The sequence below is a fragment of the Tricharina praecox genome (genome assembly GCF_024521635.1).
Source record: "Tricharina praecox strain CBS 144465 chromosome Unknown BZA05scaffold_34, whole genome shotgun sequence".
NCBI classification, from domain to species: Eukaryota; Fungi; Ascomycota; class Pezizomycetes; order Pezizales; family Pyronemataceae; genus Tricharina; species Tricharina praecox.
Genome location: NW_026250436.1, coordinates 97479 through 111901, shown reverse-complemented (window position 1 = coordinate 111901; position 14423 = coordinate 97479). Strand labels below are relative to the sequence as shown.

At 55.4% G+C, this 14423-nt stretch overlaps 6 protein-coding genes across 6 annotated transcripts; 3 read left to right on the top strand and 3 right to left on the bottom strand.

The window, feature by feature from the left end:
- The first annotated feature begins 1010 nt into the window (after positions 1-1010).
- BZA05DRAFT_184433 (uncharacterized protein) lies at positions 1011-1880 on the top strand. Its single transcript, XM_051479340.1, has one exon. The coding sequence runs from the start codon at positions 1153-1155 to the stop codon at positions 1738-1740; it is 588 nt and encodes a 195-aa protein (XP_051335462.1). The 5' UTR covers positions 1011-1152; the 3' UTR covers positions 1741-1880.
- On the bottom strand, positions 1784-2669 carry BZA05DRAFT_411000 (uncharacterized protein). Its single transcript, XM_051484958.1, has one exon. The coding sequence runs from the start codon at positions 2571-2573 to the stop codon at positions 1917-1919; it is 657 nt and encodes a 218-aa protein (XP_051335461.1). The 5' UTR covers positions 2574-2669; the 3' UTR covers positions 1784-1916.
- A 5172-nt stretch (positions 2670-7841) lies between these two features.
- On the bottom strand, positions 7842-8439 carry BZA05DRAFT_410990 (uncharacterized protein). The gene has a single exon (XM_051484956.1). It carries the CDS (start codon positions 8241-8243, stop codon positions 7869-7871), a length of 375 nt encoding a protein of 124 aa, XP_051335460.1. The 5' UTR covers positions 8244-8439; the 3' UTR covers positions 7842-7868.
- Positions 8440-8728: 289 nt separating this feature from the next.
- BZA05DRAFT_184388 (uncharacterized protein) lies at positions 8729-9730 on the top strand. The gene has a single exon (XM_051479338.1). It carries the CDS (start codon positions 8870-8872, stop codon positions 9386-9388), a length of 519 nt encoding a protein of 172 aa, XP_051335459.1. The 5' UTR covers positions 8729-8869; the 3' UTR covers positions 9389-9730.
- Positions 9336-10314, bottom strand: BZA05DRAFT_410987 (uncharacterized protein). Its single transcript, XM_051484955.1, has one exon. It carries the CDS (start codon positions 10018-10020, stop codon positions 9787-9789), a length of 234 nt encoding a protein of 77 aa, XP_051335458.1. The 5' UTR covers positions 10021-10314; the 3' UTR covers positions 9336-9786.
- A 1403-nt stretch (positions 10315-11717) lies between these two features.
- BZA05DRAFT_184330 (putative phosphatase regulatory subunit-domain-containing protein) lies at positions 11718-14212 on the top strand. Its single transcript, XM_051479337.1, has 2 exons — positions 11718-13711; positions 13773-14212. Exons 1-2 carry the CDS (start codon positions 11834-11836, stop codon positions 14082-14084), a joined length of 2190 nt encoding a protein of 729 aa, XP_051335457.1. The 5' UTR covers positions 11718-11833; the 3' UTR covers positions 14085-14212.
- Positions 14213-14423: the final 211 nt, after the last annotated feature.

The window sequence follows — 14423 nt, the reverse complement described above, 5'->3', positions numbered from 1 at the left end:
CTATGGGAGCCGGAGATTTCGCCCAGCGCGCCCCAGACCGGCCATGCGGGCCATGCGGGCCATGCGGGCCATTCGGTCGCCGCGGAGTCTTGGACCTGGACTCTTGAGGTTGGACTCTTGGGGTTGGGTTGAATTGAGTAACTTGGGTTGCAAACTTGAAATCGCCACTGCAGCCCTGCGCAAAGAGCGGTTGTCCCCCGTCCAATCCACCCCCCTCCCCTACCCTCCCGCATGCCGCGGCGCCAGGAATATGAGGGAAACCATCTAGAGTAGTAGTATACTAGCATAGTCGAAACATCGAAACATCGAGAAACAGAAACAGAAGCAATAACAATAGCGGACCGATGGATAGATACCTAGGCAGGTAGTGTAGATAGGAGATGGAAGGTGGGAGTGCGGTCCCAAAGAAGGAAGATTGTGGATGTGGAAATCCCCCACAGCGACAGACACCAGCAAGCGATTCTCGCGATCCCAGCAGTAATTCTCGATCAGGAACGCAACCGCCTGGATGATTCGGGCATTGGGGGAGAGGGGTGGTGTTGCTTGTTTCCTGCGCGTCGCATGCTGTGTTCTGGACAATAATCCATCCATAACGTTCTGACGTGCGGCTAATTCCAGTCGCCATCACCAAAAGGAAGGAAGGACCAATGCTATATAGTAATTATACGTAAGAGCTTATTGATTGATTGCAAGGCTTCCTGCCCTCTCTGCTGCGGAGGATCCAGAGGAGGAGGTGGTGATGATGATGGAGGAGGTGGTAGTGATGGTGGTGGTGGTGAAAGTTAGAGGGAGGGGGCGGTCTACTGGCGGGCGTTACAGATACCGAGGGAAAATGGTCTCGCCGCAGTCGCCACATACATGCAATCATGGCGTTTCCGACCGGCTACGGGTGTCCACGGTGGAGCTTCTTCTTCTCCTCCTCATTATATCCGTCCCGTCCAGCCGTGGAAGGCTATGCCAGCCGGATTTGCCGATCCCTCTGATAGGCCGCCTTGCCACCCTCCCCCGCGATCATGTGTTTGAGCCGGATAGAAAGGATACTTCTTATCAGTTCCCTTCGTTCGGCCTCGTCGAAGCCAGGGCCGGCGGAGGGTGAGGGGTGTCTCTGTGCGACTGTCTCTGTGTGTGTGCGCAAGAGTGTGGTGACAGGACATGTGTGTGTATCCATGTATATGCATCTCGAACTCGAAGCACTCCACTTTTGCTGCTGCAGCAAATTGTATGGCCGGCCCAAAACCTCGAATTCCCTTGATGATACACACACCCATCTGCCCGAACCACGCACACCCTTCCCACCCACCACACACACTACAGACAACCAGCCCCTTCTTTCCTTCCTTCCAAGGTTGTGGAGATATATCTTTGACCTGTGTACCTAGATGTAGAGCGCGGTATGTTGGTGTTGATCATCCATCCATCCATTCCGAAAGGAGCACTGGCAGCAGCAGGAGCAGCAGTGGAGGACGGATGGTAAAACAGAACGGTACCCATCTTTTCTGCGGGCCGTACATAAAACGGATGGGATGGTGTGAGATGAAGCAGCAGCCAGCCAGCTTCGGGGCCCCCCTTCCCACGCCTTTGGCCAAGGCAAACGTTTGCCGCTCCTTTGCCATGCCCAACCCACCACCACCACCACCACCACTTCCACAACCCTTCCGCACAACAGAAAGGAGGGAGGGCAAAGTGCAATTTGTCGACCGGACACAGCATTTCCCATCATGCCATGCCATGCCAGGATGAGGCGTGCCGCCCAGAATTGTCGGGCTTTCACTGTGGGGGATGGGTGGGTGGGCTGGACTGGGCTGGGGAGGGTACGGGGGGCGTGGTGGGTGGTGATGGGAGGAGGAGGCAGGATGGATGGATGGATGGAGGGATAGGATAGGATAAGCTGTAAGATTTAGACATCGGACGGTGTGTCAACCGGATAGCTGGGGGAGGGGAGTGGCACCGCTGGATGGGTATGGCTCGAAGCGGTGTGTCGTGACACACAAAGGCATAACATACTCTATGCGCGGCCTAAATGGATTTTCTTGAGGCGTCTTGCATAAAAAATTTCTTCTTTTTTTTTCTTTCCCTTTCTTTCTTTCTTTTTTCGGCCACACCCTGTGTATGCGTGGGAAATGAAGAAGCAAAAAGGGCAGATATGAGGAGGGAGGCTGCGATAGAGAACGAGTGTAGATATCGAGAACTCGAAGATGGTCCCGGAAGCGAGAGGTTAGGGGGGTGCGCGCTTCCTTTCGATAAGGAAAGTTTAGAAACGGGCCGCCGAGTATTCTCGTGTGATTTGTATCCGGCGGCGTATGCGGGCGCCTGGGGGAACGGTAAGGTATAGCTGAGCGGATCCGAGCAGAGCATGGTGAGCTTCTTCTTGATCCGGACGGAGCAGCCGAGCGAGGAAGGAACCAGAGGCGGAGGAGGAACAGAAGGAGGAGGAGGAAGAGGAGGAGGAAGAGGGGGATCGGAAGGGGGAGAGGGGAGTGGAGGGTTACTTTACGGTTTGAAACAGATTGCGGGAGGGTAGAGTTCGACGGGGGGCGGCAAGGAGGAGAGATACATACAAGAGTGGTACGCATACGCGGATTAGATATAACGATTTTCAGGTGAAGATGTTATTTTTACCGTGGGATCGGAAGGGAAGGGAAGGGAAGGGATTCAAGGGAAGGGGGGACGGGGGGGGGCAATTCGTTAGACAAGTGTAGTGGCTTCGGTTCCAGAATTATGGATCATCGGTGGGTGTGCGACACTGCGACGGACAGGGAACCGAAATAGCAGTTTGTGCTGATTCGGACGTTCGCGGATTTTCCCCATACATACCGTAGATATCGCTCATCGAAGTCTGAATGCTACATATCGTATCTCAATGCTGTCCGACCGAGCCCGTTTGGAGTAATCCGTTCGGGTCTCAGATGAGCAGGCATGTGTGTAGTGGGGCTGAGGCACCACGACGAGGCGTCCAACGCACGATGCTCGATGTGGCCCCGGCGCGATACTCTAGAGGAGATTGTGGCGCGCGTTCGTCCGTGCTGAGGCCGTCTAAGCCTCAGAGTCGGCTGGGAGGGGGGGAACGGCGATCGGGCATTCTTCAGCTCGGAGATTTCCGAGGTTGGACCGCAAAACAACAACAACACAGCCTCGAACTCCAACTCCAACACGCCGACGCCATTGACCCCTACCATCCGATCCCATTCAGTGTGATGTCGGCCGTGGTGGCCCCGCTTTCCCCCCCCCCTTTGCCCCAGAGAAGTGCAAATAGTTCTGCGGGGAGAACAGAACGCTCCGATTCGTTCGAGGCGGGCATGTACGGGGGAGAAGGGGACGCGGTCTGTGTGCTTGCGTCTGTGTGGGGGAGAGAGCAGGATGGGATGCATCCGCCGTGATGATTATGCAGGCAGGCAAGGGACTGCACTTTGCTCGCTGTCGCCCTCACCTCATATCACCTCACCTCACCTCCCTCCACCCCCCTTCACCTCGCCTCACTTCCCGTCCACCTCTGGGCTGTCTCGGTGATCCTCAGGGAAGCGGGGATTGTCAGATCGATCGGACTCGAACGCGGGCGCGGACGCGCAAGTAGAGTAGAGTAGAGTGCTTGGCCATCACCCTGTGGATAGTACTCTACCTGCTCTAGTACTATGGTACTCTATCCAGTAACTACGAGAGGGAGAGACAGACTGGCACCGCTTCCGGGGGGCCCTGCGGGGGATCTGCTATGTATGCTCGTGTCGTCTGCTGTCGCTCGCTCGCTCGCATCGATATCCACACGTCTCGAAGGTATGTAGATTGCATTATTGGATTCGCGTTGCCGCAGCGAGCCGGGCGATTCGAAGTCATCGATTATCGTGGTGGTGGTGGCGTTAGCCTGCTGCCAATCATAGTCGGTCGATCACTGCTGTTAGCACCGTAGCTCTACCAGGTATGGTGGTTAGCTCGCTAAGTACCGTAGGGTCGCGACTCGCGCATACATACGCTCGGAGAACGGCGGCGGCGGCCGTCGAACCATCGCAGAAACGAGGCGACTGTGCCGGCGGTCGAAAGTCGAAACCATCGCAGAAACGAGGTGACTGCGCCGACGGCCAATCGCAGCCATACGACTCAGCATCCACGATCGCTCGACGCTCGCATCGCTGTCCACTGTCCACCCCCTCACCGGAGCCCGGCGCGGAGCCATGGCGGGCCGTGGAGCAGAGCTAGCGAGCATCGCCACACACGTTTCTCCGAAGCGTGCGATGCGGCTGAGGCACCCTAGGGTATATGATGATGTGCCATGTAAGTAAGCACTTCCTTCTCACCTATGTACATATGCGGTCGATTCGATTCCCTATCTCGTGTATGTACGTGATGTATGTGTGTGATGTGTGTGAAGTGTGCGTTTCACCAACGCTCGCCGCTAACCCCCTCCGAGCGCTAGGTACTAGGTAGCAGTTAGTTCGATCCGCCAGGCGACAGCCCACTCCCACTCGCACACGCACATGCGGTGCGGCGTGCGGCGTGCGCATCGTCACCTCTCACTACGCCCACGCCCTTCTCCTCACCTCTTTGGGGAATCACGAATGGAAGCCGTAAAGAATGCGCTCTACTCTATTTTACCTTTCCGCTTCCCCTCGGCCTCTACACTAGGTTTGTACATTACCGTATGTACTCTACACATCGCCCAGTGCCCACAATCAATCAATCAATCAATCAATCAATCAATCAATCAATCAATCCCAATCCAATCCACGGGGGAGGGGGAGGGGGGAAACGAAACTTTGCTCCTCCTCCCCCTTCCCCCCGTCTGCGCCCGGTGTTGGTCGACGTGTCGTGCGCACCCCGGTAGGTGATAGTTGCTACGCATTAGCACTTACATAGCATCAATCGGCCACGGCACGAACCTCACGATCGATTCCGTCATCGTCATACACACATACACACATACATATTCCTAGAGTATTACGATGACGTCGATCCTTTTCGTTCGTGCGGCGGCGCCGCGTTTCCCCTCTCCTCCCCGCGCCGCGCCGCCCAAACAACGTCACAGGGAGCGGAGCTGCCATGTATGTCGTATGTAGATGTGGTATGTACTACATCGTACATTTCGCAGTCAGATTCGCGATAGAGTACATTCGCTGGGAATTGAGGCGTGCGGCGCGCGCCTTTGTAGTTTTGCGCGTACAGGACAAGACACGAGATACGGTACATACAAGACGCACCCCCTCATTGACAACTGTGCTGTGCTGTTGGCTATCCTCTACATACATCTTAGGTACATAGAGTACTTAGAGTACATTGATGAATCGAAAGATAGGCAGATGAGATTCTGGACCGTCCTTTACATGCCTATCGCTGAGGGGGAGATCGTAATCGACTTCGACTTCGACCTCGACTCTCCGCCGCGCCGCGCCGAGCCGCAGAGTCGCAGCCTTCTCCTAGCGAGCGGCGAAACCAACCGAAGCGTGAGCAGATCGCGATTTCGAAACGGTTTCTCGGAGCCTGAGTGTCTGGGTGGAGGAAAAGGAGTGGCCTAGTGGGTCTAGTGGTCTAGTGGTTTACCCAGTACCCAGTACCCAGTCACGGTAGTTAGTTGCCCAGTCACGGTTTTTATCTAGTACCCAGCAACCAGCACCGAGCACCGGCACCAGCGTCCAGCATCCAGCATCCAGCATCCAGCATCCAGCATCTAGTACTGGGAATATGTATGTAGAACAGAGGGCTCTTCTCTTCTTCTCTTCTCTTCCACTCCAGCATCTAGGACCAAGACAACTACAACAACGACAAGGGGAGAAGGGACAAGGGAAGATGGGACGAAGGCTGTCCCAGTACCTAGCAGTATCTACAACACGGTACTGTAGATTCTCAAGATTACCATGCAGCCGAGCGAGCGGCAGGTTATTAGTCAAGTACCGCCGAGTACGTACTCCCCGTGCTCTCTCCAAGTAAGCCGCGCTGCCTCGCTTCCCACGAAAATACGAAAGAAACAGCGAGAAAAAAACCCCAGCCTACCTGGACAGCCTAGTTAAAAAGTAGAGCAGATAGAGTAATTAGTCGCCTACCTAGCCGTCAATCAACCGCTTACCGGAAGGGAGGGAGCGAAGGAGCAAGATTCAGAGTGGCTGCTGGCTGGCTGTCCTTGCAAGTCCTTGCAAGTCCCAAGCGGGAATAGGGATGGGCATGTCAGCAGTGAGCACTCCCGGGTCGGGTGGGTTTTTGTTTTCGTTTTATCTCCATCTTTATCTCCCTCTTCAAGAGTTCAAAGTTTCACGCTTCACGCTTCACGCTCGGGATCCGGAACGGAAGCTACCATACGTAGTACTCTGCGGAATGGAGCATAGTTTCCGGAATACAAGCGAAGGGCGAAAAGCCTACTCTACAAACTACTACTCCATACTAGTAAACTCTGCACGCAGTGGCAGTGGCAGTGCGCACATGTTCCCATCCATCCATCTACGGGCTTCAAGGGCACAGCTACATACCCATCCTATCCGACCCAAGCGATGCGATACGCAACCCACGCAACCCGGCGCCGCGCAGAACAAAATACTACTCAACCCTTTTTTTTTTGACTTTGGGGAAGCCGGAACGGAAGGGTGGAAGGAAGGAAGGGTGGAAGGGTGGAAGGTACATAACCGCCAGCGAACGGACGAGTGTGGCGGACCAATCGGCCAAGCAACCTGGCTGGCTGGTTGGCCAGTTGGCTGGCCGCTGGCGGGGTGGCGTAACTCCATACCATGGCGTTCGATACTGTGATAGGTAGAGTAGAAGACTCAGTTTTCGTCGAGGCAATGCATGCACCGTCGCACACGACTCAACGCCTCAGCGAACGAACAGCATGTGGAAAAACATGCGGCGGACGGGGCGGCGGCTTGGGTTTGTACAGTACGGTATCTACATGGACTCATGGAGGTGATGAGGGATAGAGTAGAGGAGAGCAGAGTAGAGCACAGTAGAGGAGATCGCAGTAGAATAGACAAGAGCTGGTCAGGATAGGCAATACGACTTCCGCATCGAACGAGCGCAGCGAACCGGTTCGGGGACGGGAGGTGCTGGATGGGGAAGAGGTGGGCGGGTATGGCATGGTAGGTACCGTATGCGATACGGGGGGGAGGGGGAGTGCTCGTGCTGCGGAGTTTGTAGGCGGCGGGTTCAATCAGTCCTCGGATTAGGGAGAGGAGGAGGTAGGAGAAGGAGGAAGAGGATAGCTGAGGGATGGCGAGGAGCAGAGGAGCAGAGGATGGGGGAAGTGCGGCGGCGGTGGTGGATGTGGATGTGGTGGTGGATGTGGTGGTGGTGGTAGGTGGTGTTGGTGGTGGTGCTACAAGGGTTCATTCCCTTCTGAGCGCATCGACTTTCTGCATTGCAATAATGCCAAAGAACAATAATTTGGGTATGTGGCATGTATGTACAGTACGGTATGCTATGTATGCGAGGCCACCAGCAAGACGCGCTGGATCCAGATGAAGGTGCTGTCGAGACGAGTCGAGGCAGAGCATGAGTGAGTGAGTGTCAGTCAGTCAGGGCCAAGCCCCGGTGGTGCTTCGTCTCTGCTTGCTTGCCTTCTTGCCTGCCTGCCAATCTGAAGACACAGCAAGGTGTGAGAGAGAGAAAAAAAAGGAAAGAAAAAGGAAAGAAAGAATGAGAAGAAAAAAAGACAGAGAGAGACACAGAGAGAGGTGCAGAACGGGTTTGACAGGGGGGTGCGGCAACCTTGTACTCTAGGCGAGGGAGGAGTGAGAAGTGGGGTGAGGAATCGCTGCTGGGGTATTTTAGTTCGGTTGTGTATCGAGTCGAGTCGTCGCGAGTGGGTGGATGGGTTGGGTGGGTTTGGGTGTGTGTGTGGCAGCGGTGCTGATGGTAGTGGTGTGGTGTGGGTACGATTATCATTATCATTATCATTATTATTTCCTGTCGTTACAAAGTATTATATTATATTTTTCTTTTCTTTTCCCTTCTTCTTCTTTTCGCTTTTTCCTTGTTCGAACCACCACCACCGCAACGCAAGCACGCCCGGCCGGCCGGTGTGGTGGTGGTGTGTATGGATGATGGATGGATACTCTACATATAGTAGGTACAAAGTAGGGCATGTTGTGTTGAGCAACGGGTTTGGCGAGAGTTGCGAGTTGCGTGGCAGCCAGCCAGAACAGAGCAGGTACATGGCCAGCTACAAATGGCATCCGGGGCCCTGGCTGGCCTGCTGGTCGATACATACCATACATACACGAGCCAGGCAGGCAGGCAGGTACTCTAAAAAATCCAAACACAGCCAGCCCCATACGCGGAAGCGAAGCTGGAAGGTGGTGGGTGGGTGCTGGGTAAGTTGGTGGGTGTGCGGTGAATGGCGAATGACGGATAGGAAGAGTAGATGCGATTGCGGATTGTGCGTGCGGGCGGGATTGATTGATGACAGGTTCAAGACGGACAGGACAGGACAGGAAGGGGAACAAAAAAGGAAAAAGGAAAAAAGAAAAAGAAAAGAAACGCAAGAAAAAAGAAAAGAAAGAAAGAAAAAAACCGGAGTCAGAAAGAAACCCATCGGCACGGCGGCGGAGGAGGGCGGAGAGCGGAGAGCGGAGAGCGGGCAGAAGAACGAGGGAAGAGAATGTGGTGGAAAAAGGGATCTTCGGCGAAAGAAAGAAGAAGAAGAAGAAGAAGAAGAAGAAGAAGCAGAAGAAGAAGGAAAAATAAACGGTGGATGGTGGCTGGTGGATGGTGCACACATTCCGCTCTATGTATGAACTGTACATACACATACGTGTGCGTGCGTGTAGACCGGTGGATGTCTACTACCGAGAACTACTACTGCTACTGCTACTGAGAACTACTACTACTACCCAAACGGTATGCTGATGAGCCCCCGAGCTGAGCTGAGCTGCGAGCCGATTTGCTTGATATCCCACCCATGCCTGTCTGGCCCCTTCTCGCTGGGCCTGCTTTCTTGCTTGCGGGCCGTCGGATGGCGAAGTTGACGACTACGACTACGACTACCACGGCGGCGGCGGCGGGCGGTACATACTATACATACATGTGCCTTTGTCCGCTGGTCATCCATCTCGTCCATGTCCAAGACAGGTACAGTACATCCAGTACATCCAGCCAGCGATTGCAGCAGGGACAAGACCGGTTCCGATTGAGATTTTTTTTGGAATTTTCCGCGCATCTCACTTTTTTCTTTCTTTCTTTCTTCAGCTTCCAATCCTTCCTTCCTTTCGTTCCTTCTTTCCAACTGGCCACTGCTGTTCTTCCCACTGCTGCTGCTGCTCTACTCCTCATCGAGGTACGGACCGAAGAAAGTTTGCTGGGGGCGGCGAGGGGGGCTGGGATGAGGTGTGCCAGTTCATTGTCGAGCGATTGCTTTCAAGGTCGGTCAAGGAGCGGTGAGGGCAATGACTGGGCGGCGAGGGCAATGCCAGGGCGGTGAACGGGTAGGAATCAGCAAGAGAGGAAGCGATGGGGGGGGATGGGCGGAATCCGGTGTCCACGGCGAGGTGGTGGAGTCAGCGGCCGCCATGATTCTTGGAACCGCGGGTGCCTCTGACTTGTATTTCTCAGGGTAGGTACGTGTAGATGTGTCCAAAGACGTGCGTGGAGGTGTCGGTGGCGGCGGCATGGCCACAGACAGGATGGAGTTCTCGGCCAGATAGCTAGGTGGCTACGGTATGTCCAGTATGTATGTAGGTTCTCGGACACGATGATGATGATCTGTGCACGGCACCCGTTGGGCCACTCGCACGACCGTGGCCATTCCACTGAACGGTAGTAGTTACATACAACCTGTAACCATTCGACTCCGCTAACGATGTACCTCCCTAGGCCGCCTCACTGAGTCCCAACGAGAGTGAGTGCGTGCTCGTGGCCGCTCCACTCGTGTCGTTCTGTAGACTGTCCGTCCACGATATCGGGATCAGCTAAGTGCACAGGAGCCACTACCCGCCGGACGTGTACCGCGACTACTGCAGCAGCAACAGCAGCAGCAGCAGTAGGTAGCAGTACATAGCAGCAGGAGCATCGTCCGTTCGTATGTATCATGTGTAGCAGAAGCCACAAGTGCATGTCAAGTCAAGTCAGTCGAGCCAAGCCGCAGGACGAGTATGAGTGGTATTCGGTAGTGCGGGCGGCGGCGGGTTTGGATTAGGTCAGGTAAGTAGGCGACGGACGGCGGTGGTGGTAGCCATGCCCTCCTCGTGGAGACCGATTGTGGGAACTACGTTTTTTTTTGGTGATACATGAGCATTCGTCCTCCTCCTGGTCTGATTGATAAGTTCGGCTCTAGCGTTGAATGTAACAATAGAAAAGCAGGGGGGCAATGTAGGGGTTGAGGAGCACAGGGGGGGAGGCGAAGGCGGGGGGCATTGTGAAGATGATGGCATGGCATGGGGGGTGGGACGAGCGAGGATCAGGACGACAAGGGCAGTCAAGGAACGAAGCTGTGGGATAGACAGGCAAGCAGGCAAGCAACAAGCAGGCAGGCAGGCAGTAGGCGGGCAAGCAGGCATTTTAGAGTAGGTAGCAGAGCAAGCCGGACAGCCAGACGAACGGAACGGGGGAGGGAGGGAACGAACGGGATGGGAGCGAGGAGGAGGGAAGGAGTGGATGGCGAACGGACAGATAGACACAGCATCGTTCGTGTGTGCCGCGCACTTCCACTCCGCACTGTATACTTTGCGTGTTGATTTGTGTTGATGATGATGATGATGATGATGCTGCTGGTGCTGCTACTGCTGCTGGTTCTGCTTGGTTTAGTCTGAATGAGTACCCGCCTGCTTGGTGCTGCGGAGCTTTGCTATGGTAAGAAGCAGAAGCAGCAGCAGCAGCAGCAGCAGCAGCAGCAAGCAGCAGCGGAGAAAGCAGCGCACCCACCACCACCACCGACTCTTCAAAGATTGCACTCTGCAGCAAGCTGCTGCACTGCTGCATCCACACTCACATCCTCACACACACCACGTCCACATCCCCATCCACAATTCACACCTCCCCCAAAATAATAATAATACCATTCCATCCATACATCCAACCTGCACTAGTACCTCTCAACCTCGCCTTCCACCCCCCCCCCCCCCCCCCCCCCCAAAATTCATCCTCCTCCTCCACCCCCCCACCCCTGTAAATCCCGTTTCTCTTTTCTCTCCTCCCACCCCCCCATCGGCCTTTTTGTTCTCCCCGTCAATCCATACAAGATACTCCTCTCCTCCAAACATCTTCCTCCTCCTCCCTCCATCAACAACCCTTCCCCTCCCGCCACCCCACAGAAGGCCTTAGTCCGCCTCTCCCTCCACCCCCCGTCAATCCTTTGGGTACTCTCTTCCCTCTGCGATATAACTACCCTCGACCACCCACCCCCGACTCCAACCTTCTCTCCTCCCCACAGGCACGAGCACCTCGAAGAAAAGGTCTCGCCAAACATCACCAAAGGAGTCTACGCCATCCACAGCTCCTCCAACGACTACCTCCCCCCACACACTACCCACCACACTCCAATCCGACCTCAAGGGATTCGGTTCTTCTGTACGCCTCTTTTTTCCTCGATATAGTTTTCAAGCGCCATAGTAGGCTCTTAGAAATCTAGCGAGAAGAAATCAGTGCTCGAGGATTTCGGCTTCGGATTACTATAATCGACCACCGCTTACGTAGTTGGTACGTGCACGCGCGAGAGAACGAGAGAAAAAAATTACTCGAAAAACCCTCGGACCTTCCCACGGAAATTGGCGGCTGATAACGTTGTTCGCTCCGATTTAGATTTCTTGTTTCGAGTCTACGTACCACAACAGAACTCAGCCCGGAAAAGAAGGAAAGAAAAAAAGAAAAAAACACCAGCACCTCGAAAGAAAAAACCCACTCGCCCCGGAACCCCCCGACAATCGAGCGAATGCCATACACACCCCCCGTCCAGACCCCTAGTGCGTCTCCGTGTTCGAGCCGGTCCTCCTCCTTCTCCAACCATGACCCACAAAGCCGCTCGACCTTAAACTTCCTCCAATCCTCAAACCCTCCCCGTTCCGCCACATATCTTCACAAGCAACGCAGGTCATCGTCCGGCTCGCTACCCATCCCACTACTCTCCACCCCCCAGTCCCCATCGACGAAGGAACAGCAGCCGTCTACAGATCCCCGAATGAGCGGCAGCGTGCACCAGTCGCCACCTCCCGTCGACAACGGTCTGTCGGTTATGCCCGCAGGCGCGATTATGTCGCCACCCGACTCGACCCAGAATTCGAGCGACGAGGAGGATGGTGGTTTGAGGCGTGGCAGGGATTTGGGCAAGCTAGAAGACGAGCTGAAGGAAGCCATCATGAGGATCCCCCAGCGACGATTCCCTTCGCCTGAACGGACAGCAGCTTCGGTCGAGATCGCAGCAGCCACCGCAGCAGCAGCCGCCGCAGCTCTCTCTCCCCGGGCACGCAACCAGCATTCGCACCACTACCGATCACGATCGGATACCTCCTCCATGCTCATCGATATCGCCGCAACCCGTCCCCGGAGCGGCTCCAACAGCGGAAGCGTCAGTGACTTTGAGGACGACTACCGGATAGCACCGCCCATGGTCCGCAAGAAGAGCGGTGAGGTCGTCAAGTCATCCTTGAAGTCCCCCAGCCGTTCGCGACCTTGCAGTGTCCCGGCCACTCCTACCTTCCCCAAGAACGTCCACTTTGACGCCCGCATCGAGCACGTCCGCCACTTCCTCCATTCCGAGAAGCCTTCGGCCGTCAGTGTCGGATCGTCCCCGGTCGAGGGTGTCTACGACGGCGAATCCGAGTACCCGTTCGGCTACGATGACGACGAACCCCAGTGGGAGATCGGCCTGCCCAACTTCCCCAAGGATCACGAGTCGAGGAAGGCCCTTCCCGTTCGGTTGGAGAAGCTGTGCCTGTCGACGGACAAGAAGAACCTGATCGGCACCGTCGCCGTCTCGAACCTGTCCTTCCAGAAGCACGTTGTGGCTCGCTTCACTTTCGACTACTGGCAGACGGTATCGGAGGTCAGCGCTGACTACAGCAGCGATGTCAGGCGTCGGGAACGGGAGGACGGCATCGACCGCTTCATCTTCAAGATCAAGCTGGCCGAGCAGGCTAACCTGGAGAAGAAGATCCTCTTCTTCTGCATCCGATACGTTGCGAACGGTCAGGAGCACTGGGACAACAACGGCGGCGTCAACTTCCAGGTCGACTTCAAGAAGGCCTTCCCCACTCGCCCCCACGCTGGCCACCAAGCCTCAGCCCTGCCCCGGTCGTCGAAGCCATCCACCCCGTCGTCACGTCCTCGGACCATCCCTCACATGGATGACTTCGAGCTCCTGGATGACGCATTCTTCGCCAAGGTCAACAAGCTCGATCGCCCTCGGTCGAAGAAGTCTAAGCCCGTGACCGTCGACCAGGAGACCGAGCTGCCCAGTCGTCGAGCGAATCCGACCGGCAACGCTTTCGGAAACCGATACGACTTCCGGGCCTCGTTGAACCAGACGATCAAGATGACCAGCTCCGCGTCGGCACCCGGCTTGGTGCGCACCGACAAGGTTTCCTTCGCCGAAGCCGATACCACTCCTCCCCGGATGGACAACTCGTACTTCAACCTCCCCATGCAGAGGCTCTCCAGCGAGCTTCCGTCCACCACCACCCCGTTGGACAGTCCGTCCATCAGTGGTGCTGGCCCTCCGGAGATCTTCAACACCGATAACTTTTGGACGCACGAGGATAAGCCCTCGATCGAGTCTCCATCTTATCGGGAGCTCCTCGACAACTACTGTTTCGTAAGTTTGATCTCGTCTCCAAACCCGTCCTACTCATCCGATTACTAACGGTCGTCTACAGTTTGGCTCCGCTAAGGCAACTAAATTGCCTCTGAGCAAGCCCGAGCCTCCGAAGAAGTCTGAGTCGAAACCTAAGGAGTCGGTTCAGATTGTTCTCCCAACCGGTGAGAAGCGGTCCGTCAGCCCACCCCAGTACATGGCGAGCCCTCTCAACGGTACGAGCATCACGCCTCCTTCGCTCTCGGTCGCTCAACAGAAGTCGACTGGGAATGCGTCGCCTATCCCTGCCAACTACGCCGGCTATCATCACCGCCGACGTGGATCAGGGGCTTTTAGGTTCGACACTTCGACGCAGACACCAGCCATCTGCTAGATTGTCTCTTGGAATTTTCTGAGGAGAGGGGGAGAGGGTCTTGTTTGGTTCCAACGACGAAACGACGGAAACGGTCAACTTCAACGTTGGAGGTGTACAGTCAGACAGACATCTCAACGGGTCTGTTGATGCCTGTCACCTTCCTGGTCGTCCCACCTTACCATTCAAGTGTCACATATTGGGACGTTTGTACACATGCGAGGCGCACCTTTGCTCGGGCCCTGGCCGTTCGTGTTCTGTCGGTTTTCCCTATCCTGCTTACGGCTGTCTATCGATTCGATTCTTGCATTGTTTTTTTATACTTGGGACTTTTTTTTCCATCCTCGATATGCACATGCA

Excerpts from the sequence above, each read along its gene's own strand:
- BZA05DRAFT_184433 (XM_051479340.1), top strand. The coding sequence starts at position 1,153 with ATGTGTGTGTATCCATGTATATGCATCTCGAACTCGAAGCACTCCACT.
- BZA05DRAFT_411000 (XM_051484958.1), bottom strand. The coding sequence starts at position 2,573 with ATGCGTACCACTCTTGTATGTATCTCTCCTCCTTGCCGCCCCCCGTCG.
- BZA05DRAFT_410990 (XM_051484956.1), bottom strand. The coding sequence starts at position 8,243 with ATGGGGCTGGCTGTGTTTGGATTTTTTAGAGTACCTGCCTGCCTGCCT.
- BZA05DRAFT_184388 (XM_051479338.1), top strand. The coding sequence starts at position 8,870 with ATGCCTGTCTGGCCCCTTCTCGCTGGGCCTGCTTTCTTGCTTGCGGGC.
- BZA05DRAFT_410987 (XM_051484955.1), bottom strand. The coding sequence starts at position 10,020 with ATGCACTTGTGGCTTCTGCTACACATGATACATACGAACGGACGATGC.
- BZA05DRAFT_184330 (XM_051479337.1), top strand. The coding sequence starts at position 11,834 with ATGCCATACACACCCCCCGTCCAGACCCCTAGTGCGTCTCCGTGTTCG. Across the intron at positions 13,712-13,772 it reads TCCTCGACAACTACTGTTTC|TTTGGCTCCGCTAAGGCAAC; the intron begins GTAAGTTTGATC and ends GGTCGTCTACAG.